The following is a 25,132-nucleotide window of genomic DNA, read 5'->3' as shown; positions in this document are numbered from 1 at the left end:
CATTTTAGGTATGAACACTTTGTAAGCTAAATTTACTAAGCTGTTATCTGGGTCACAAACAGGGATGTTAGAAGTGATAGTTAAAATGTGTTGGTTGTAAACCATGCAGCCAGTAATATGAGTGTGAGACAGAGAACAAATGCATTCATGACATTTCTGTCTTATATAAGGTCAGTAATTCTATTGGGAGGATCACAGATGTAGAACTAATTTTGCTGTCCTCCGCATGCTAACCAGCTCTTTGTAAGGACACATTTATTCCTGTTTTCCCTGAACATGTACTGAACCTGTTTTCTACAAGAAAGTATACTTGACATTAAATTTACATTCATTTTACATAATCTCTTTTACATGACTCCTTGTATTAACATTTGCAACATGTCAGCTGTCAAGGTAAGTAAATGATGTAGCGGGGACTGAAGAACGGCAGACAAGCTTACACAGTCACTTGACAGACCTGGCTCTCATTACCCATAACCTTTGTAGTCATATGATCCTCTTCTAAACCCTCACCAGGTGCAGTGCTGTGTGCATGTCCCACTCAACTCCAACAATGTACAAATGTTTCTCTACATGGTGTTTTGGGAAACTTCCTAGGTTAGCCATAAATTATTACTAAAAGGCATCATCAATACCAGGTACTGTAATGAGACCCTTGATTGGCTCTTACTCTAGCCTTCAATGCAATACTGTCCATGTAACACCCAAAGTCTTGAGCATAATGATGATTCAAGAATAAAATCATATTCACAGAGTATGGGAGGACGCTGAAGGAATTGTGTTGCATTTTATGAAGTCCACCTGAAACCTTGGTTGAATGCATAAAGTATATCTTGAGGGTTGAGGTCTAAGTGAGGAACCAGCCCTAAGCCCTTGAGTCATCCTGGTCAGACTGAGAGACAGTGAGTCATTTCGGTGTGATGGTGTTTACTCACAACCTGGACTCAGGGCTAGACGTAACATAGTAAACGTAGTTTTGTCTCCCTCCATTCAGTATGATATGTTACATTTCAGATGGTATGTATACATTTGTGGATGTCCATCATCCATTGCGATATGCAACTTTTCAGGGAAGTTAGGAACCAATATACACAAGCAGTTAGGAAAGCAAAGGCTAACTTTTTCAAACAGAAATTTGCATCCTGTAGCACTAACTCCAAAAAGTTTTGAGACACTGTAAAGTCCATGGAAAATAAGAGCACTTCCTCCCAGCTGCCCACTGCACTGAGGCTAGGAAACACTATCACCACCGATAAATCTACAATAATCGAGAATTTCAACAAGCATTTTGCTACGGCTGGCAATGCTTTCCACCTGGCTACCACTACCCCGGCCACCAACTCTGCACCCTCTGCTGCAACTTGCCCATGCCCCCCCCCGCTTCTCCTTCACACAAATCCAGACAGCTGATGTTCTAAAAGAGCTGCAAAATCTGGACCCCTACAAATCATCTGGGCTAGACAATCTGGACCCTTTCTTTCTAAAACTAGCCGCCGAAATTGTCGCAACCCCTATTACTAGCCTGTTCAACCTCTCTTTCGTAACGTCTGAGATCCCCAGAGATTGGAAAGCTGCCGCGGTCATCCCCCTCTTCAAAGGGGGTGACACTCTAGATCCAAACTGTTACAGACCCATATCCATCCTGCCCTGCCTTTCAAAAGTTTTTGAAAGGCAAGTCAACAAACAGATCACCGACCATTTCGAATCCCACCGTACCTTCTCCGCTATGCAATCCGGTTTCCGAGCTGGTCATGGGTGCACTTCAGCCACGCTCAAGGTCCTAAACGATATTATAACCGCGATCGATAATAGACAGTACTGTGCAGCCGTTTTCATTGACCTGGCCAAGGCTTTCGACTCTGTCAACCACCGCATTCTTATTGGCAGACTAAATAGCCTTGGTTTCTCAAATGACTGCCTCGCCTGGTTCACCAACTACTTCTCAGATAGAGTTCAATCTGTCAAATCGGAGGGCCTGTTGTCTGGACCTATGGCAGTCTCTATGGGGGTGCCACAGGGTTCAATTCTTGGGCCGACTCTTTTCTCTGTGTATATCAATGACGTCGCTCTTGCTGCTGGTGACTCTCAGATCCACCTCTACGCAGACGACACCATTTTGTATACATCTGGCCCTTCATTGGACACTGTGTTAACAAACCTCCAAACGAGCTTCAATTCCATACAACACTCCTTCAGTAGCCTCCAACTGCTCTTAAACACTAGTAAAAGTAAATGCATGCTCTTCAACCGAACGCTGCTTGCACCCGCCCACCCGACTAGAATCACTACACTCGACGGGTCTGACCTAGAGTATGTGGACAACTACAAATATCTAGGTGTCTGGTTAGACTGTAAACTCTCCTTCCAGACTCACATTAAGAATCTCCAATCCAAAGTTAAATCTAGAATCGGTTTCCTATTTCGCAACAAAGCCTCCTTCACTCATGCTGCCAAACATGCCCTCGTAAAACTGACTATCCTACCGATCCTTGACTTCGGCGATGTCATTTACAAAATAGCCTCCAACACTCTACTCAGCAAATTGGATGTAGTCTATCACAGTGCCATCCGTTTTGTCTCCAAAGCCCCATATAATACCCACCACTGTGACCTGTACGCTCTTGTTGGCTGGTCCTCACTACATATTCGTCGCCAAACCCATTGGCTCCAGGCCATCTATAAATCACTGCTAGGCAAATCCCCGCCTTATCTTAGCTCATTGGTCACCATAGCAACACCCACCCGTAGTCTGCGCTCCAGCGGGTATATCTCACTGGTCATCCCCAAAGCCAACACCTCCTTTGGCCGCAATTCCTTCCAGTTCTCTGCTGCCAATGACTGGAACAAATTGCAAAAATCTCTGAAGCTGGAGACACTTATCTCCCTCACTAACTTTAAGCATCAGTTGTCAGAGCACCTTACCGATCACTGCACCTGTACACAGCCCATCTGAAATTAGCCCGCCCAACTACCTCATCCCTATATTGTTATTTATTTTGCTCATTTGTACCCCAGTATCTCTATTTGCACATCATCTCTTGCACATCTATCATTCCAGTGTTAATACTAATTGTAATTATTTTGCACTATAGCCCATTTTATTGCCTTACCTCCATAACTTGCTAAATTTGCACACACTGTATATATATGTATTTCTGTTGTATTTTTTTTACTTTGTTTTGTTTTACCCCATATGTAACTCTGTGTTGTTGTTTTTATCGCACTGCTTTGCTTTATCTTGGCCAGGTCGCAGTTGTAAATGAGAACTTGTTCTCAACTGGTTTACCTGGTTAAATAAAGGTGAAATAAAAATAAATAAATAAATAAAATTTCATATGATAGATTCCAAATTACAATTTGTATGACATGTTACGAACACATTATGATATGTTACCAATTCTAATTTGTTGTGGCTAACGTTTGCTAGGTGGCTAGGTTGTTAACGCTAACATTATCTTGGAGGCTAATGTTAGCTAGGCTAGGGGTTGGGGTTAAGATTAGGGTTAAAGTTAGAAATTAGGTTAAAGGGTTAAGGTTATGATTAGGGGAATGGTTAGCTAACATGCTAGTAGTTGCAAAGTAGCTAAAAAGTAGTAAGTAGTTGCAAAGTTGCTAAATAGCTAAAATGCTAAAGTTGTCCGTGATGAGATTCAAACACGCAACCTTAAGGTTGCTAGACGTTCGCATTTACCTGGTTACGTCTAGTCTTTGAGACCAGGCTGTTACACAGGCTGATAATCCTAACAATGTTCAGCCTATTACCTCTGCGATCATCACAACACTGCTTATTATCACTCCATAGAGATGCACTCTACCCAAAAGCATTGTATGTCAAGGATAACGTTTGTCTAGGCATACTCTGCCTGGTGGCACCTTACAATGAGAATGTAACACTTTGTGGCAACCTACAAAGACAATATGCTTAAAAACAAGATGACACTTCCATTGGTTGTCACTTCATTGGATCTCTGAGAGACATACTATGATGACACATTACCACACATTCAAAATTACACACAAATAATGTAAATAGATACCTTAAATTGTCAGAAATTATCATACACTACTGGTCAAAATTTTTAGAACAATTCAATTCAAATCAAATCTGATTTGTCACATGCGCCGAATACATGTGTAGACCTTACAGTGAAATGCTTACATACCTTAACCAACAATGCAGTTTTAAGAAAGAATACCTAAAAAAAAAGAAATAAAAGTAACAAATAATTAAAGAGCAGCGGTAAAATAACAATAGCAAGGCTATATACAGGGGGTACCGGTACCGAGCCAATGTGCGGGGGCACCAGTTAGTCGAGGTAATTGAGGTAATATGCACATGTAGGTAGAGTTATTAAAGTGACTATGCATAGAGGGGGGGAATGCAAATAGTCTGCGGTACCACTTGCCGTGCAGTAGCAGAGAGAACAGTCTATGACTAGGGTGGCTGGAGTGGTTCACAATTTTTTGGACCTTCCTCTGACACCGCCTGGTATAGAGGTCCTGGATGTCAGGAAGCTTGGCCCCAGTGATGTACTGGGCCATACGCACTACCCTCTGTAGTGCCTTGCGGTCGGAGGCCGAGCAGTTGCCATACCAGGTAGTGATGCAACCAGTCAGGATGCTCTCGATGGTGCAGCTGTAGAACCTTTTGAGGATCTGAGGACCCATGCCAAATCTTTTCAGTCTCCTTAGGGGGAATAGGTTTTGTTGTGCCCTCTTTTATGACTGTCATGGTGTGCTTGGCCCATGTTAGTTTGTTGGTGATGTGGACATCAAGGAACTTGAAGCTCTACTCATTCAAGGGTTTTTCTTTATTTTTACTATTTTCTACACTATATAATAATAGTGAAGACATCAAAACTATGAAATAACACATATGGAATCATGTAGTAACCAAAAAAGTGTTAAACTAATCAAAATCTATTTTATATTTTAGATTCTTCAAATAGCCACCCTTTGCTTTGATGACAGCTTTGCACACTGTCAATGGCAATATTATATGTCATGTCATGTGTGGTGAAAAGCATTACATTATAGATCTGACACATTGTGAAAACATACAGGGAAAATGTCTTGATTTAAAGACTCAGTGCAGTTTCCACACTATGATTGTCGAAATAACACACAAATTGTGAAAATGATGATAATGCCCTTTTAGTGTAAAAACAAAAATGCCTACAATTGTATTTGCATATGTATCCTCTACTTTGAAGGGGTAAGTGGGGTAGGCTCTAGAGCAGGGATGGGCAACATTGATGGGGGTTGGGGCCACAAATTTTTTTATTTATTTTTGACAATGATGATAATGCCCTAGTGTAAGAGCTGTTTGAAAAGACCGCCTGAAACTCCAGCCTATTTTGGTCGGATGCAATTTTGACCTGCCTGGTGACATCACCAAGCAGGAAATCAGTTAATAGACCAATAAGAAAGAGAGTTCCAAACCTCTCTGCCAATAAAAGCTAGTTTTCAGTGTTCCCCTCCCCACTCAAACCACTCCCAGACAGTCCTGGCAAATGTCTTGCTTGAGAAATTACTTGTGGCTAAGAAGCTATTTTTGTTTCTTTTTGACCAATTTAAAACAGTCACAGTAAGGTACTTAATCGTTACCAATAAAGAATTTGATATTGAGATAAAAACGGCTGCATTGGACTTTAATAAGACCCCGACTGAATTCCTACAAAAGGCCCTGCTCTAGAGTCTAGACAATGGGTCTCCAACAGGTTTATCACAAGCTACCAGTAGCTCATATAGCCCACCTATGAGTAGCTCGCCAAACAATTCTGAAAGTGCATGTCTTTTTCACGTGTTCCACCGCAAACTGTCATAAACAAATCTCACAAGTATCAGACAACTCAAGCTCCCGGCTACTAACCAATACATTCCACGTTGACATTGTCCCAACCCTAGTGAAATTAAATAGATTTTTACACACAAAACCCCATAATGACAAAGTTAAAACATATTTTTAGAAAATATAGCATATTTATTGAAAATGAAATATATCATTTACATAAGTATTCACACAATGTTAGAATCACCTTTGGCAGCGAGTACAGCTGTGAGGCTTCTGGGTAAGTCTCTAAGAGCTTTGCACACCTGGATTGTACAATATTCTTTTAACAATTCTTCAAGCTCTGTCAAGTTGGGTGTTTATTATTGCTAGACAGCCATTTTCAAGTATTGCCATAGATTTTCAAGCTGATTTCAGTCAAAACTGTAGCTATGCCATTCAAGAACATTCAATGTCGTCTTGGTAAGCAACTACCGTGTATATTTGGCTTGTGGTTTAGATTATTGTCCTGCTGAAAGGTGAATTTGTCTCCCAGTGTCTGTTGGAAAGCAGACTGAACCAGGTTTTCCTCTAGGATTTTGCCTGTGCTTAGAGCTATTCCATTTATTTTTATAAAAATAAAAAATAAACTCCCTAGTCCTTGCCGATGACACGCATCCCTATAACATGATGCAGCCACCACCACGCTTGAAAATATGAAGAGCAGTACTCAGTAATGTGTTGTGTTGGATTTACCCCAAACATAATGCTTTGTATTCAGGACATAAAGTAATTTTCCTTTTGCCACATTTTATACAGTTTTACTTTAGTGCAAACAGGATGCATGTTTTGGAATATTATATTATATGCAGGCTTCCTTCTTTTCACTCTTTCATTTAGATTAGCATTGTGGAGTAACTACAATGTTGTTGAGCCATCCTCAGTTTCCTCCTATCACAGCCATTAAACTATGTAATGGTTTTAAAGTCACCATTGGCCTCATGGTGAAATCCCTGAGAGGACTCCTTTCTCTCTGGCAACTGAGTTAGGAAGGGTGCCTGTATCTTTGTAGTGACTGGGTGTATTGATACACCATCCAAAGTGTAATTCACACCTTCACCATGCTCAAAGGGATATTCAATGTCTGCTTTTCTTTTTACCCATCTACCAATAGGTGCCCGTCCTTGCGAGGGAGGCATTGGTAAACCTCCCTGGTCTTTGTGGTTGAATCTGGGTTTGAAATTCACTGCTCGACTGAGGGACCATACAGATAATTGTATGTGTGGGGTACAGAGATGAGGTAGTCATTCAAAAATGACTACTGCACACAGAGTGAGTCCATGCAACTTATTATGTGACACATTTTTACTCCTGAACTTATTTGGTCTTGCCATAACAAAGGGGTTGAATACTTATTGACTCAAGACATTTCAGCTTTCATTTTTAATTAATTTGCAAACATTTCTAAAAACATAATTCCACTTTGACATTATGTATTATGTATGTATTATGTATTGTCTGTAGGCAAGTGACACAAAATCTCAATTTAATGCATTTTTAATTCAGGCTGTAAAACAACAAAATGTAGAAAAAGTCAAGGGTTGTGAATACTTTCTAAAGGCACTGTAGCCGCAATTGGCTTAAAATGCCAAATGTAACACAATATCTGCCTATTTATTTCCATCAATATTGCCCCTGTATGTCTGTTAGCCATAATGATATCTGTCTTCTGGGTAGAAATAAATAATTTCCCCAAAACCTTATCAATTAAATGTTAACTACAAAGTAGGCTTACCTGACAGAATTTCAGTGCCTTGCAAAAGTATTAATCCCCCTTGGTGTTTTTCCTATTTTGTTGCATTACAACCTGTAATTTAAATAGATTTTTATTTGGATTTCATGTAATGGACATGAAATAGTCCAAATTGGTGAAGTGAAATGAAAAAAATAACGGAAAAGTGGTGCGTGCATATGTATTCACCCCCTTTGCTATGAAGACCCTAAATAAGATCTGGTGCAACCAATTACCTTCAGAAGTCACATAATTAGTTAAATAAAGTCCACCTGTGTGCAATCTAAGTGTCACATGATCTGTCACATGATCTCAGTATATATACACCTGCTCTGAAAGGCCCCAGAGTCTGCAACACCACTAAGCAAGGGGCACCACCAAGAAAGCGGCACCATGAAGACCAAGGAGCTCTCCAAACAGGTCAGGGACAAAGTTGTGGAGAAGTACAGATCAGGGTTGGGTTATAAAATATATCCGAAACTTTGAACATCCCACAGAGCACCATTAAATCCATTATTAAAAAATGGAAATAATATGGCACCACAACAAACCTGTCAAGAGAGGGCCGCCCACCAAAACTCACGGACCAGGCAAGGAGGGCATTAATCAGATAGGAAACAAAGAGACCAAAGATAACCCTGAAGGTGCTGCAAAGCTCCACAGCGGAGATTGGAGTATCTGTTCATATGACCACTTTAAGCCGTACACTCCACAGAGCTGGGCTTTATGGAAGAGTGGCCAGAAAAAAGCCATTGCTTAAAGAAAAAAATAAGCAAACACGTTTGGTGTTCGCCAAAAGGCATGTGCGAGACTCCCCAGACATATGGAAGAAGGTACTCTGGTCAGATGAGACTAAAATTGAGCTTTTTGGCCATCAAGGAAAACGCTATGTCTGGCGCAAACCCAACACCTCTCATCACCCCGAGAACACCATCCCCACAGTTAAGCATGGTGGTGGCAGCATCATGCTGTGGGGATGTTTTTCATCAGCAGGGACTGGGAAACTGGTCAGAATTGAAGGAATGATGGATGGCGCTATATACAGGGAAATTCTTGAGGGAAACCTGTTTCTTTCTTCCAGAGATTTGAGACTGGGACGGAGGTTCACCTTCCAGCAGGACAATTACCCTAAGCATACTGCTAAAACAACACTCGATTGGTTTAAGGGGAAACATTTACATGTCTTGGAATGGCCTAGTCAAAGCCCAGACTTCAATCCAATTGAGAATATGTGGTATGACTTAAAGATTGCTGTACACCAGCGGAACCCATCCAACTTGAAGGAGCTGGAACAGTTTTGCCTTGAAGAATGGGCAAAAATCCCAGTGGCTAGATGTGCCAAGCTTATAGAGACATACCCCAAGAGACTTGCAGCTGGAATTGCTGCAAAAGGTGGCTCTACAAAGTATTGACTTTGGGGGGGGTGAATAGTTATGCACGCTCAAGTTTTCTGTTTTTTTGTCTTATTTCTTGTTTGTTTCACAACAGAAAATATTTTGCATCTTCAAAGTGGTAGGCATGTTGTGTAAGTCAAATTAGACAAACCCCCCAAAAATCCATTTTAATTCCCGTTGTAAGGCAACAAAATAGGAAAAATGCCAAGGGGGTGAATACTTTCGCAAGCCACTGTATATCATGATTATTTGTATCAATCGCGTGTCATGACATAATGCAGCAGCAAAAACATCGCTAGACCAGCACATTCCTCTCTCTAAAGCGGTATTACACTCAAAAATGCTCTTCTGATGTGATTTAAGCATTGACATGGACTCACAACATCCAATTTCATTGTTTCTCTATGAATAATTCTAATTTTCTTTTTGAAAAACTGTAAAGCGAGAAAATTGAATTCGAGAAAATACAGAGTGCCTATTTGAAAGCTAGGAAAAAAATTATGAGTAGCTTGCGACATGTTTCATAATTTAAAAGTAGCTCTCATGCTAGAAAAGGTTGGAGGCCCCTGGTCTAGACGATCCTATCCACCAATCAGTGCTGTGTATGTACATATATTAACATTTGTGTCAACACAACACGATCAGACTGAGCATTTCGATGGAGGCTCAGGGAACTAAATTATAAGAAATATTCTTGGAGTTATGTTCATGAAATAAACACACACAGTGATTTATTAGACATACAGTGATGAATTAAAAATACAATAAAAAGACTGCATGGGAGCTTTAAAGGTAAATTCCATCTTGCTGTGGACCAATTTATCAGTATTGGGAAACAACACAAGATGGCAGGAACAAGTCAAGCTGTGTAAGAGCCATTCCCTTCCTGCCCCTTAACAGAATGGCTTTGACTGTTGAATGCCTTCATTGACATTGGCAGACATGGGAAGCAATGTGACATTAACCACTTAAGTGCAGAAAATCACTACTTTTTTCAGGCTCCAAACTCTTACAGTCTCTAAGTAGGTTCCGTAAAGCTTCCTCTAACTCTGATAGTTTGAAAGCTTTCGGACAGCCATGCAAACACTGGCATAATATCCTACAGCCTCAATTCACTTATCGAAATGTGTAATCTTATCCACAAAATAGTAAATACATAAAGTGCTCTTTCATTCAAAACAGAAAACAAGGAATTAGAAATAAACATCAAAAAGTATATTTTCAATGAGAAAGTCCTGAGTGAAAAAACAACATAATACATCATTACACAGAAAAATGTGAATGCCAATTGCCAGTCTGACATCTCAATATAGTACAATATTGTACCGTTTCTGACAATTATTTCGATCAATTGGACAGACAAAATGAAATAGGGCAGTGCTTATCACACATTGATCAGCAGCATAAAATATACCACATGGGCGGCAGGTAGCTTAGTGGTTAAGAGCGTTGTGCCAGTAACCAAAAGGTCGCTGGTTCTAATCCCCGTAGCCAACTAGGTGAAAAATCTGTCGATGTGCCCTTGAGCAAGGCACTTAACCCTAATTGCTCCTGTAAGTCGCTCTGGATAAGAGTGTCTGCTAAATGACTAAAAATTTAAATATCAATACATATGCATGCACAGCATAATGAGAAAGTGAAACATTAAAGAGTATTGGAGTCACAGAGGGAAAAGCAAAGAACACACAAACATAAGAACAGGTTACATTATCTTGGTATGTCTACTATTTTTATTTTTTTATGAAGATGGAACCAGGTTGAACTCCTCTGCTCTGGCAATAGCCAATAAATGATTCCCAGCTCGCACTCTGTTCACCCTGAAATTACACAACCAGTTGAGTGTTGTCCGGGGAACGCGGCAAGTCACTGGAGAATTAATGAAATGCCGGGGTGGATGGAGAGAAATTGCCTGTATAACCTATACAAGGTGCCCTTGTTGTATTTCCAAGAATAAGTCATACAACTGAAACGCAGTCACCACTAAGAGATGTCTCCCTGTGCTGTGCCTTCACGTTTACTACATTGTGGTCCTAAGGAAACAAGGACAGCCGTCGGCTGACATATCACCTCCAAAGGAACATGCACAGAGGAAGTGGCAAGACCATGTTTTTTTAAATAAATATGATTCTATGGCACACCACACTCATTATATGGGTGGGTAAACAATAAGGTAAATAAGTGTTTGGTGAAATGAGGTTGTGAATAACATCTTGTTTCTTACCTGACCAGACTGCCAGTGACATCAGGATCGCGGGCTGTGACCGTTCCTATAACCGTGTTGATGGGGGCATTCTCATCCACCTGCAGGACAAATGTGGGCTTGGAGAAGACAGGGGGTTCATCTGAATCTTCCACTGCAATCTTCACTGTGGCTGTATCCTTGAAGGGGACGCCGCTGTTGGGATCAAATCGAATGTTGGCCGCCTCCACCTTCAGTGTATATGACTTTTTAGTCTCAAAGTTCAGGAGCTGTGGAAAATGACAGAAACAAATGCCTCACTGATGTCCAAAGCAGCAGGAAAGAATGCACCTGATGTGCATGGAGAAGAGTTTGGAGCCTTTCTGAGTTGAAATGCAATAGTGTGATCTCTGATCCTCTCAAAACATGTAGGAAAATAATCCAAGCACATGGTGGAACAACATTTTGTATTATTAGCAATAACCACAATCTCACCTCAAGTAATCCATGTGTTAGCAATTTGTATAGTGACATGGCATCGGCTCTAGGAAAGAATAAGGCTGTAAATAAAGTTAATCTAATCTGGTATCACACAGATCTGGTTCAAATGTGTCAGGCAATAATGAAAATAATGTTATTTGTATGTTTGTGCTACCTGAAAATATAATTTTGTGGCCCTGCATTACCATGACGATAACACTGTTACAAAATTATTGCCGGCAATCATTTGAAGGATAGCAATTTTTGAGGCATTATCATCACATGAATAGAAGTGGATGTGTTTTCAGGAATTCTAACAAAATAATGCAATTTCCTAGGGAGAATTGCATACCTATGTGTACTTCAGTGAGAAGAAACATACACCTGAAATAACAGTTGGGCTCATTCCTATTTCACAAGGACATTGAGAAACAATGTCCACTACTTTTTTACACAGCTCATTATTGAATATTTGCAACATGTAAAAACATCACAATTTAACTCTCTGGCATCTCTGCAGCCATCCCAGACTGTCACAATTGTATTTTGAATCACCTCTGTCCGCTCTTATAATACTAGAATAATGGGATCAAGTCACTTCCACGCTCCAAAACCAGGATTTATAGGGAAATCAAAACTGGGCCTTGCCGCTTGAGGGGATGTGAGTTGGCTTTGGGAATGAGAGGGGTTAGCAGAGGGATCAACAAATTTATTCCAGCTTTTCACAAAAAAAGAAAAATAATCCAGTGGTCCCCTAGGCTGGGTCGGGCCAGTGCTGGGGCAGTGCCGGCAGCAGGCCCAGCTGTGAGAGAAAAGCAGCTGGGGACGGGGACTGACAGGGGGCTTTGAAGTCCACACGTCTGGCGTCAGGGCACCCGTATGGAGAGGGCCCTGCAGCCCAGTCTGCCGCGGTCTAAGAAGCTATTTGGAGCATTTTCATTATTAACCGCCCTTCCTCTCTCTCCTCCTCCCCACCTTCTTCTCCTCCTCCTCTATGTTGAGAGGAGTGAACAGCTGGACCAAGAGCAAACATTGGTTTCTAAGGATTCCAGCCTAATACCAAGTGTAAAGGAGCCCAGGGCTAAAAGTGGACAGGGGTCAATTGTCAGAATGATTATGCCGCAGTTAAAGAATGGAATACCACAATAGTTAAACTAACTATTCAGCACTATTTCCTGATCACCTCTATTCTGTTTTTGTATTTGTTTTACATGAACAATTAACAAGTCAGACTCCTTACTGTATTGCAGTTATAGTTGTACTTTTAAAGTGTAATGCATAGTTGACCATATCTTATAACAAAGCAGTATGTTCATATTGTTTGTCTCTTATCACTGTATGGTAGTTTCAACAAGCGACTCTACCTCCACAGTTTTACCTCAGAATAGAACTTTGAAGATAGTATTAATATTCTTATCCTCTCAAATGATCCTCAATGACATATGACCTCTCCACTGAGTCAGCCATATTTGAATTGGCCCTCTATAACACTCTGCCATTACTCATTGTTTTGGGGGAGTTCAATTCATGCAGCACTTGACTCGCTGTAATCCAGAGAGCAGCACTTTAGTTTCCATATTGATGGAACATATGCTTAGTGGACGTGTCAGACCGGCTTGTGTTGCTACAGTATGTGCATATGAAGATGGGGCTGCTTTTTCACTCCATTTTCCCCATGCTTGTCCCTTGTTGATGTCCCCACCTCAGAGCCCTCCTGTGCCATGCTTCAAATTCCCATGAGCCTCAGCATAGGATCTGTATGTATACACACAGGCCATTTAGAGACATCAAAGTTCAGTGCTGGCTGGTGGAGGAAGCAGAACTTCCCACTAACACCCCCCGATTGGCCTGAGGGGTGGGAGATAAAAAGCTTAAACCCAAAACAACAAAGCCACTTCCTAGTTTGTGCTTCTGCAGTCGTGTTTAGATCAATATTTTTTAACCTTGCCGCAAAGAATCTTTCATAATTTGCACTTGGTATTTGACAGCAGTTTATAGAGCTATTTTTGTTGTTGGGGTGTCGTGGTGCTATTGCTCCATTTAATCCTTTGTTCTTCCACATCGGCTAAGAAAACATCCACAAGCTGGTGCAACAGGGCTCTGAAACCAAGAAAATGTTGTTCAGAGTGCAGAACGGATGCAGAAATACCAGTTCTGCTAAAGTAATCTGAACTTCACCATCTGGAGATGTAGAGGTGAGAAGAGAGTAGGCAGTTGATTTCCTGTTTTTCACATGCAATCTCATCCATCATGCTATTAGCAATGCAGGCAGGAGATTCCAGGCCAAGTATACCAGAATAAAGTGATGAGGCAGAGCCACAGCACTGCTGTCACTGTGCAATACTAGAGGGAAGTATCTCAAAGGTATTATTGATCATGTCTAGTTTGTTCTCAAGCCGTCTGTTTTGTTTAGTAGAGTATAATCTATTCCAGGCAGATCATCAAAAAAATATTATTTAATTTCATCCAATAGTTTGTTCATAGTTACAGGAAGTCACAGTGGACGTCCTAATGTAATGTCATTTAGCATCCAAATGCAATGACATACTATCACGCTTGAATGATCTATAGCTCTAACTCGAGACATTAAACTAACCATGAGTCAAGACGTGAGCACACATCCATCACTCATGTATACACTTGAATACTTCAGGCCTGAAGTACCTCCTTCTTCTATCATCGCAGTTCTACGGAAAAATTGTTATACTGTATATTGTGGTGTAAGAGTAAATATTTAGATTGCTGGAGGCAAACATGCCATATAATTTGTTTTCCCTTTCGTACATTTAATCAGTGTTAATTTGGTAGCTGTTTTTGATATATATAGATCAATTCAATGGTGAAGGTGAATTAAGATGGAGGAATTCAGATATGATGTTTTTGTTTGCGTGCTACCCACATACTTTTTTAACTACGTCAGTGTGCCTATAAAACAGCACAATCTACTTTTCCATTTTTTTCAAATTGCCGCCGTATTGGAGCTAGAATTGGGATCATGTATACTGTGCTAATGCCAATACAAAAAATTGTAACGGAGAGCACTGTACAACAAGGCGAACTTAGCAAATGAAGCGTTTGTGGTAAGTACACGGGGCCGCAATCTTTATGCATCTTTGCCATTGAAACTGTTTTGCAGTATACAGTATATGTAGTACTATAGCATTTTTTTTTTTCATGGTCAATTTAAATTAAATCAGTCTAGATATATAGCTCTGACCTGTAGCTTGTATGAACGACCTACCTCCTTTGATACCACGTCTTGCAACCTACTATTTGGACCTTGTTTAAGTTCAAGCTGTTAAGGATATGTGGTTGTTGGTGGAACCTTAGGACAGAGGAGTTTGCGTCAGGTTCTTACCTTCTTTAGCCGAAGGATCCCCTCTTGAGTCTGGGCATCTGTAGTGATCTCGAAGACGTCCTTCTCATCACCGTCGATGATGTTGTACGTTGATTTGGCGTTCTCGCCAATATCTCTATCATTTGCCTTTACCTTGCCACCAGGTTTACCAATGCCAAGGTCCTCTGGGATCACAAACTCGTACAGACCTGAAGAATAGGACATAATGATTATTTCACCCTAACAGTAGATGTATCCTTATCTATGCATCTATATAACTAGTACAATTCTGATTATTGTGGAAATTCATGAAAAAACATTACGCAGCAAAAGAACATCAAATACAGTGAGGGAAAAAAGTATTTGATCCCCTGCTGATTTTGTACGTTTGCCCACTGACAAAGACATGATCAGTCTATAATTTTAATGGTAGGTTTATTTGGACAGTGGGAGACAGAATAACAACAAAAAAATGAGGGAAATAAGTATTTGACCCCTCTGCAAAACATGACTTAGTACTTGGTGGCAAAACCCTTTTTGGCAATCACAGAGGTCAGATGTTTCTTGTAGTTGGCCACCAGCTTTGCACACATCTCAGGAGGGATTTTGTCCCACTCCTCTTTGCAGATCTTCTCCAAGTCATTAAGGTTTTGAGGCTGACGTTTGGCAACTTGAACCTTCAGCTCCCTCCACAGATTTTCTATGGGATTAAGGTCTGGAGACTGACTAGGCCACTCCAGGACCTTAATGTGCTTCTTCTTGAGCCACACCTTTGTTGCCTTGGCCGTGTGTTATGGGTCATTGTCATGCTGGAATACCCATCCACGACCCATTTTCAATGCCCTGGCTGAGGGAAGGAGGTTCTCACCCAAGATTTGACGGTACATGGCCCCGTCCATCGTCCCTTTGATGCGGTGAAGTTGCCCTGTCCCCTTAGCAGAAAAACACCCCCAAAGCATAATGTTTCCACCTCCATGTTTGACAGTGGGGATGGTGTTCTTGGGGTCATAGGCAGCATTCCTCCTCCTCCAAATACACAGAGTTGAGTTGATGCCAAAGAGCTCCATTTTGGTCTCATCTGACCACAACACTTTCACCCAGTTCTCCTCTGAATCATTCAGATGTTCATTGGCAAACTTCAGACGGGCCTGTATATGTGCTTTCTTGAGCAGGGGGACCTTGCGGTCGCTGCAGGATTTCAGTCCTTCACGGCGTAGTGTGTTACCAATTGTTTTCTTGGTGACTATGGTCCCAGCTGCCTTGAGATCATTGACAAGATCCTCCCGTGTAGTTCTGGGCTGATTCCTCACCGTTCTCATGATCATTGCAACTCCACGAGGTGAGATCTTGCATGGAGCCCCAGGCCGAGGGAGATTGACAGTTATTTTGTGTTTCTTCCATTTGCGAATAATCGCACCAACTGTTGTCACCTTCTCACCAAGCTGCTTGGCGATGGTCTTGTAGCCCATTCCAGCCTTGTGTAGGTCTACAATCTTGTCCCTGACATCCTTGGAGAGCTCTTTGGTCTTGGCCATGGTGGAGAGTTTGGAATCTGATTGATTGATCGCTTCTGTGGACAGGTGTCTTTTATACAGGTAACAAACTGAGATTAGGAGCACTTCCTTTAAGAGTGTGCTCCTAATCTCAGCTCGTTACCTGTATAAAAGACACCTGGGAGCCAGAAATCTTTCTGATTGAGAGGGGGTCAAATACTTATTTCACTCATTAAAATGCAATTCAATTTATAACATTTTTGACATGCGTTTTTCTGGATTTTTTTGTTGATATTCTGTCTCTCACTGTTCAAATTAACCTACCATTAAAATTATAGACTGATCATTTCTTTGTCAGTGGGAAAACGTACAAAATCAGCAGGGGAACAAATACTTTTTGCCCTCACTGTACATTCAGATTTATCAATAATGGGTTTTAACAATATAGTATATGAAGAAAGAATTTGACATTTAGCTTACTTTTTGAGAACTTTGGCGGATTATCATTGACATCTGTTAGTGTGACAGTAACTGTTGTTGTCCCTGACAACCCTCCCATATGACCACCCATGTCTTTTGCTTGAATGACGACTAGGTACTCCTCTCGCATCTCTCGATCCATCCCATGTAAAGCAATTTTAATGATCGCTGAAAGCAAAATGTTTTACATCAAATATATTGTTATTGCAAAAAATGAACATACACATAAATAAATAGAATGGGGTATACAAAGGCATTCATAATGCTTTACATGATCGTTTTATTGCACATTTAAGAGTGTTGCAGTATCCTTCATAACAACCTTTTAAGCACTTATTTTATTAAACAGCAGTGGAATTTCTGACAGAACACCTGGAGAGAAGCTCTGATCCTGTGGATGGCATTGCAAATCAATGTGTTTGTTTGCTGGAGTGTTGTACTGCTGTCTGCAAGTAATTTGTATTCTGATTGAATGGGAATTATGCTGTCCAGGTGCATCATGCACCCCAGAAATCTGAGGGGACACAAAGTACGTGAGGATGGCTGAGGGGTGGAGCATTTTTTTCAAACACCTGCAATCTAGAGCCTTAATTATTATGCTTAATTTTATGTGAAAAAATATGTATATTTTTCTGCATATCTAAGCATACCTATTGAGCTGTCTATATCCTCCTGACTGGTGGTTATTTTTTTAAAGAAGCTAAACATGATTCTCTGCATCTCTGCTAAAATCTGGGTAAAAGACTGAATGGAATGTGAGTCTTACTCAGTGCATTTAGTATTTTGCTTGCTTTTCTTAAGTCTACCAACCTTGCCAGCAGGCATGCCAGCTAAGATAGTTAGACAAGCTAGCTGCTGTAACTTGATTGATAGCCTGAAATGGCTTCTTGGTAGCTAGTTATGAGGTTGGGAGATTGGGAACGTATCTGGACAAGCTAAAGCCAACTTCATAAAATTGTTAGGTGGCTAGTAGTATTACAGAGAATAAAATATACAGTGGGGGGAACAGGTATTTGATACACTGCCGATTTTGCAGGTTTTCCTACTTACAAAGCATGTAGAGGTCTGTAATTTTTTATCATAGGTACACTTCAACTGTGAGAGACGGAATCTAAAACAAAAATCCAGAAAATCACATTGTATGATTTTTAAGTAATTAATTTGCATTTTATTGCATGACATAAGTATTTGATACATCAGAAAAGCAGAACTTAATATTTGGTACAGAAACCTTTGTTTGCAATTACAGAGATCATACGTTTCCTGTAGGTCTTGACCAGGTTTGCACACACTGCAGCAGGGATTTTGGCCCACTCCTCCATACCTTCTCCAGATCCTTCAGGTTTCGGGGCTGTCGCTGGGCAATACGGACTTTCAGCTCCCTCCAAAGATTTTCTATTGGGTTCAGGTCTGGAGACTGGCTAGGCCACTCCAGGACGTTGAGATGCTTCTTACGGAGCCACTCCTTAGTTGCCCTGGCTGTGTGTTTCTATTGGGTTCAGGTCTGGAGACTGGCTAGGCCACTCCAGGACCTTGAGATGCTTCTTACGGAGCCACTCCTTAGTTGCCCTGGCTGTGTGTTTCGGGTCGTTGTCATGCTGGAAGACCCAGCCACGACCCATCTTCAATACTCTTACTGAGGGAAGGAGGTTGTTGGCCAAGATCTCGCAATACATGGCCCCATCCATCCTCCCCTCAATACAGTGCAGTCGTCCTGTCCCCTTTGCAGAAAAGCATCCCCAAAGAATGATGTTTCCACCTCCATGCTTCACAGTTGGGATGGTGTTCTTGGGGTTGTACTCATCCTTTTTCTTCCTCCAAACACGGCAAGTGGAGTTTAGTGGAGTTTAGACCTTCTCCCATTCCTCCTCTGGATCATCCAGATGGTCATTGGCAAACTTCAGACGGGCCTGGACATGTGCTGGCTTGAGCAGGGGGACCTTGCGTGCGCTGCAGGATTTTAATCCATGACGGCGTAGTGTGTTACTAATGGTTTCCTTTGAGACTGTGGTCCCAGCTCTCTTCAGGTCATTGACCAGGTCCTGCCGTGTAGTTCTGGGCTGATCCCTCACCTTCCTCATGATCATTGATGGCCCACGAGGTGAGATCTTGCATGGAGCCCCAGACCGAGGGTGATTGACCGTCATCTTGAACTTCTTCCATTTTCTAATAATTGCGCCAACAGTTGTTGCCTTCTCACCAAGCTGCTTGCTTATTGTCCTGTAGCCCATCCCAGCCTTGTGCAGGTCTACAATTTTATCCCTGATGTCCTTACACAGCTCTCTGGTCTTGGCCATTGTGGAGAGGTTGGAGTCTGTTTGATTGAGTGTGTGGACAGGTGTCTTTTATACAGGTAACGAGTTCAAACAGGTGCAGTTAATACAGGTAATGAGTGGAGAACAGGAGGGCTTCTTAAAGAAAAACTAACAGGTCTGTGATAGCCGGAATTCTTACTGGTTGGTAGGTGATCAAATACTTATGTCATGCAATAAAATGCAAATTAATTACTTAAAAGTCATACAATGTGATTTTCTGGATTTTTGTTTTAGATTCCATCTCTCACAGTTGAAGTGTACCTATGATAAAAGTTACAGACCTCTACATGCTTTGTAAGTAGGAAAACCTGCAAAATCGGCAGTGTATGAAATACTTGTTCTCCCCACTGTATATACTGTATAAAAAAATATATTGTATGCAGAATGGACCTTATTGGCTGCAGTGGCACAGTGCAGAATAAGAAGAGCTCAGTGCAAGGATAATCCACTCAGAAAACAGAGGCCTGCAGGATAATCAAATAAATGAAGGTATTTTTTGGCCTGACAGCTTTGGTCATATTATGCCTGAGACAATGCACTCTCAGCTAAGAGATTAATTCACATATTCTCACTGCACCACTTTAAAAAATATATTTTTTCACTATTGTTGGGGGAGAGGGGGGGGGGGGGGGGGTGATTTAGACTGTATTATCAGAGTAATAACATGTATGCTACACTGTCTTGAAAAATGTTTTTTACACTATGCATATGACTTTGAAGCAGGTAAAAACAACTCTCCCTAAAAAAAGTGCACGCAGACACACATACACACACACAAACACACACACGCACGCACCACACCCACAAACACACATGCACACACACTTCAGTCATCCTCTGTTACTCACTCTACTGTCATCTCTGTTGATCATCGTTAGCTATTCAAATTAATTCCTAATCACTGAAAAGGGTGGAAAGACAAACACTCATTTCCATAGATATTTGCTAAGATATTTTCTACCATCCATTAACCAAGTGATGGATTGGGGCATGGTGTTTATTTATTTATCAAATGCATTTCATTTCCTTCCTGGTGTTGGAAGTGTCAAATGGATTATAATGTTTGTTTTTCCCTTACCTTTTACTTGTCATTAACATTCATTAACACATCTGGCTCACTTGAATGAGCCATCTGCATGTGCTCAGTAATCATGCAAAGCGTACACGCTGATCCTCAAATGGTCCTTTCATAGATTCACTATAGCTTCTCCATTTTATTATGGTAGAGGTGAGTGATTAAAATCCATAATGTTGTTGAGAAGGAAACAGGGTTTTTATATGTAAAGCTACGTCTTCATATGTATTATGTACATACGGTTTTGACGTTTTTAGAGCTTGTTTATTGTATGTTGTTTTTCCAAATTGTGAGCAGTTGATTTCCATCGCATTGCTTATTAATGTAATTTCACCATTATTTAATCATGTTGCTTACAGACACACTGTTAACAAGTCGGCTGAAAATGCAATTAGGAAAACAACAGAGTCAAGGTTGAAGAATAAGCAGACGGCAGATGGAATTAAAAAAGATAGCACTGTCATTTAAATGTAACAGTCCTTGAATATCTTGTTGGGAGTTATATCCTCAAAATGCAACTATAATCTGTATGCTGAGTAATTGTCCATGTATGGATAATATGTATTCAATCTGTACATTTAGCTGAAACAACACTTGTGATGTTTTGACTGCCATCAAACCGTGGAGAAAGGATTGTATCTGTTCAGGGTCAACAAGGTTACATGTCATGACCCTGAAGTTTACATTTATTTTGCGCTGTTGAAGAAAAAGCTGCAAGTAAGCATTTCACTGTACTGTTTACACCCACTGTATCCTGTGCATGTGACGAATAAACTTTGTTTTGATTTAGTATTTCACCATGGCAATCCACTCACCAGTGTTGGGGTCTATGGAGAAGTAAGGCTGTCCGTCCAGTATGCTGTACACAAGTTTAGCACTGTTTCCATAGACTGGGTCATCTGCGTCTGTTGCCGTCACCCTAGTGACTGAGGTACCTTTATATGAGAAACAGCACATTATTAAAAAGAGAGTGGACGTCTGACACCCATAATCACTCCTTACAGCTAGCTTCTCCCCCTGTAATCTTCCTGGTTCCACTATAAAGCCAGAGGTACTTATTGGTAAGGTCAAAGACAACATTATTGCCAGACACATGAATGACACAGCATACTGTGCTACAACTATCTTACAGTGAAGGCTTTGAAAAATGAACAAGAAAGAGCAGGGCTGATGCTGATGCCCAACTCTTCATTAGTCTGTGGCTCAGGTGGAAACAGAATAAAAGGGGGAAAGCTGTTCGTAGGCAGCAACTTGACAGTACAGATGGTATGGTAATTTATTTTGTAAAATATGTTCTCATGTGTTCTGACAACATCGGTAAGTGTTAATGGTTACAAAAGGCATCAGGCCTAGCCACAGGTATCCAGGCCTGTTGACTGCAGGAGACAGAATGGGTCATAGTGGGGGACAACACTAGTTAAGGCCACCTCTGTGCATGCCATTAGGCTGTGCCATTAATCTGGCACAAACAAAGTAAATTACACCAGGCCAGTTTAACATGGTGCTTCTCAGTTTTAATATAAGGATGCTAACTCGTTTCTATTCTAGTTGATTTCTCTGCTGATTGTTGTTAGGACCATTGAAAGAAAATTTGTGGAATACAGGTGGAGATGTTTCCCTCATGCAGCTGCTGGCAAGGAACACAGTCTGTTGGCCTAAACTCCTCTGTTGTGCCTTGTATCACCTGGCTTTGGGGCTTGGCAAATGTTTTTGAGGCCAAGAGCATGAGATGTGCCTTTGTAGATACAGACATTCTGCAGTTCAGAATATGTGGTGATCATCTGTTTTACAGGTACACTGAATAATACTTTCATGAGCCTGTTCATATGACATGTTCCACAATAAAGACCCACTCCAGCAGAATTTCAAGATTGTTTCATGAGAGAGGGTCATTAAATATTGTACACGTAGGAAATGCATTTCCTGTTTAAACAGCCACAACATGTCAAACAATGATTAATAGTAACCTTGTCCTCCCTTTTACAACAACAAAACAAAGCATATAGACCACCATTGCACTCAGACTCAAAAACCTGCTTTGCTATTGCTACCCAATTATTTCACATAGAGAGCCTCAAGTGGCCCTTTGAGACGTGTTTGTTAGTAATTCATGTGCTGTGATGACCCTTACTGTTGCCAGGGCTTACCTTTACATTTCATACTGCTTATTATTGCTGAGGCTGTGTGTGTTTGTGTTTGTGTTTGTGTGTGTGTGTGTGTGTGTGTGTGTGTGTGTGTGTGTGTGTGTGTGTGTGTGTGTGTGTGTGTGTGTGTGTGTGTGTGTGTGTGTGTGTGTGTGTGTGTGTGTGTGTGTGTGTGTGTGTGTGTGTGTGTGTGTGTGTGTGTGTGTGTGCGTGCGTGCGTGTGTGTGCGTGGTATGTGGTATGTGGTGTGTGAGTGAATGAGTGAGTGTGTACGTGTATGCGTGCTGGAGATGAGCTACTTAGTATCAGACCCTTTCATGACATTTTATGCAGTATCATATACACTGTTTTCCCTGTGGTCAGAAAATCACAGAACAGCTTCAGGTACTGTTACAATACCAGAACTGTAGTAAACCTAGATTAACTGAAAATGTCACAAAGTGTTTGTTTAAATCAAATGGGCAGGGTTTGTAGGGAAATAATACTAACTAATTAAAATTGAAGTACTATTGATGTATGCAACAATACAAATTAGTCTATTCCTGTATATTGTATCTGCTATAGGTATTTGCCAATTGTCAAATTAAATTAAGACAGGACAGGAAATTGCTCCACTTTTCAGTCTTATCTGCCTAAAAGTTAAATTGCAAATACTACAATGGCAGTGGGAAAATGGAGCCATATTTGCATTTAATTATGAAAGCACCTTCATACTTCTTGATTGCTTGAAAGGTGTGTCTGCAGCAAATAGCAAATCCAAACTATGTGACAATCCATAGGGATTGAAGTGCGGAACAAAACAGTGGAACCAGTGGGCCTTGAAATAGCCCCCACTTCCTTTTTTCTTACAGAGGGGTACATTCTCCACTCCTCTGATAAAAAATAAAATAATGAGAGATTAGAAAAGCTTCTGTTTGGCACTGTTTCAAATCATTACAGATTAGCTTGTCCTTCCTGGATATTGTACCGAGAATTTGGGGACACTCATGACTGCAGAGTTGAACGCACCTCTGGACCCTTGGTCGAGGAAACTCAATTGTGGGAATATTGTCTCTGGTTTGATTTGATGCCTGTAGCCCACCAGTGCAATTACAAAGATGTAATACCTATAAACTTTAGGAGATGAAAAATAACAATCGCTTATAAAAAAATGAAATTCCAAAGCTGATTTGGGTCTGTGACAAAACCTCTGCAGGTTTGAGGCCTAAATCGACTGATGTGTGCAGTCACACTACTGACGTTAATTCTCAAACAAATGTCACTTACAGTATGTGGTAGTATCTGAACTAACTTTGCGATGGATGAATGAATCCATGCTATTCCCCTGTGTAAAGACATATGTCATGCACTTTCTTTCAGTAGTCCACAAACACCCAGAGATGCTACAGGTTGTGTTAATGTGGTAAACCTAATGTCATCTCATTAATATTACCTAGAGTCCTGAGGACTTATTGCTACACAAATTATAAAAACTAATGTTATGCCCACAGGTTATGAAACTATTAGGCAATTAAGAGTTATGGTCATGGTCTTTATGATGTGAACGCTAGTGTTTCAATAGCAAGGGCGGGATAAAGATGTTGGGGTATATCCTTTTGTCTCATCAGATAAACAAATAAGAGGGCACTTCCCATTTACTGTGTACACTGCTACAGTGATAGAACATCAATAGGAATCTTCCTTGAAAACTGGAGAGGGGATAAATCCAGAGGCTTAGTGATGTCAGTTGTGGCACGCTGGCAGTGGGAGTGGGAGTGGGAGTGGGAGCTCTTGGTTAGTTCCATGGCTTTTGTTTCCCAGTGCCATAATTGTCTCCGGCTGATGCTCCAGTGTTGCTAGGGGCCCATGGAGCTAACAGGACCTCAGACGGGCTATCCTGGTTAGCTCGCCACTGACATATGTATATGTATGCAGTCACTGAGACATAAGGAAAGTAGTATCCAACTCTACAACCTTGGGTACACTGTCTGCACTGTGGGGTGCACACAGACTAAGGTGTCTGTCTCCAAGCACACTATGCTCAGTGGTTAGAATGGCAGTATTATTTATATATAGCCTCATCAAAATATACCATACATTCTATCTGAGATTGCAAATAATATTAAATAAATATTATGAAAATAATGTTCTTGAAATAATTACTATTTTCTATCTTTACATTTTTATACGAAAATGTATTAAATAATACTGTATGTGAATTAAGTTCCAGTAACTCATCATATTGATGAATGGATGTTCCTCAGGTCAATCATCTCCTCTGGTTTTTAGGTCAAATACAGTGAGTGACATTCCTCAACTGGCTGACCAGTAGTGAATGGTCTATGAATGCACTAACCTTGTGACAAGAGAATGACCATGTATTGATTATCATCAGATAGATATTGGCACTGTTATCTTTTCTGGCTATACCGCGATAGGAAAATAGCTCATAGTCAGACTAAGATGTCATGTGGATTGGCTAGCTTGCTGTAGTGAATGCTGCTGCTGTATGACCCAGTTGATTGAAATGCATAGACTGGGAAACACATTAAGCACTGTCAGGCCTGTTGTCCAATGAAAATAGCATGCCAAAGCTCTTGATATAGAAATAGGATAAACAAGGTTCAGTAAACAACCATCTACTGTAGGTGCAATGCCATACTTGGAATGCTGCCAATGTATTACCAGAGTTGT

General features: G+C 40.9%; 1 protein-coding gene across 1 annotated transcript in view; it reads right to left on the bottom strand.

The window, feature by feature from the left end:
• LOC311128634 (cadherin-8-like) overlaps positions 1–25,132 on the bottom strand; it is a gene marked incomplete at both ends in the record, with an annotated part of 72,583 nt that overhangs the window by 8,446 nt on the left and 39,005 nt on the right. The window contains 4 exons of the mRNA XM_084160819.1: positions 11,178–11,425; positions 14,974–15,161; positions 16,926–17,093; positions 21,131–21,241. Coding sequence (XP_084016945.1) covers positions 11,178–11,425; positions 14,974–15,161; positions 16,926–17,093; positions 21,131–21,241 — 715 coding nt within the window. The remainder of the gene's footprint in view (positions 1–11,177; positions 11,426–14,973; positions 15,162–16,925; positions 17,094–21,130; positions 21,242–25,132) is intronic.

This window comes from Coregonus lavaretus, assembly GCF_964263955.1.
Source record: "Coregonus lavaretus genome assembly, chromosome: 4".
NCBI classification, from domain to species: Eukaryota; Metazoa; Chordata; class Actinopteri; order Salmoniformes; family Salmonidae; genus Coregonus; species Coregonus lavaretus.
The sequence above is the reverse complement of the archived record's forward strand: the minus strand, read 5'-3'. Positions and strand labels throughout refer to the sequence as shown.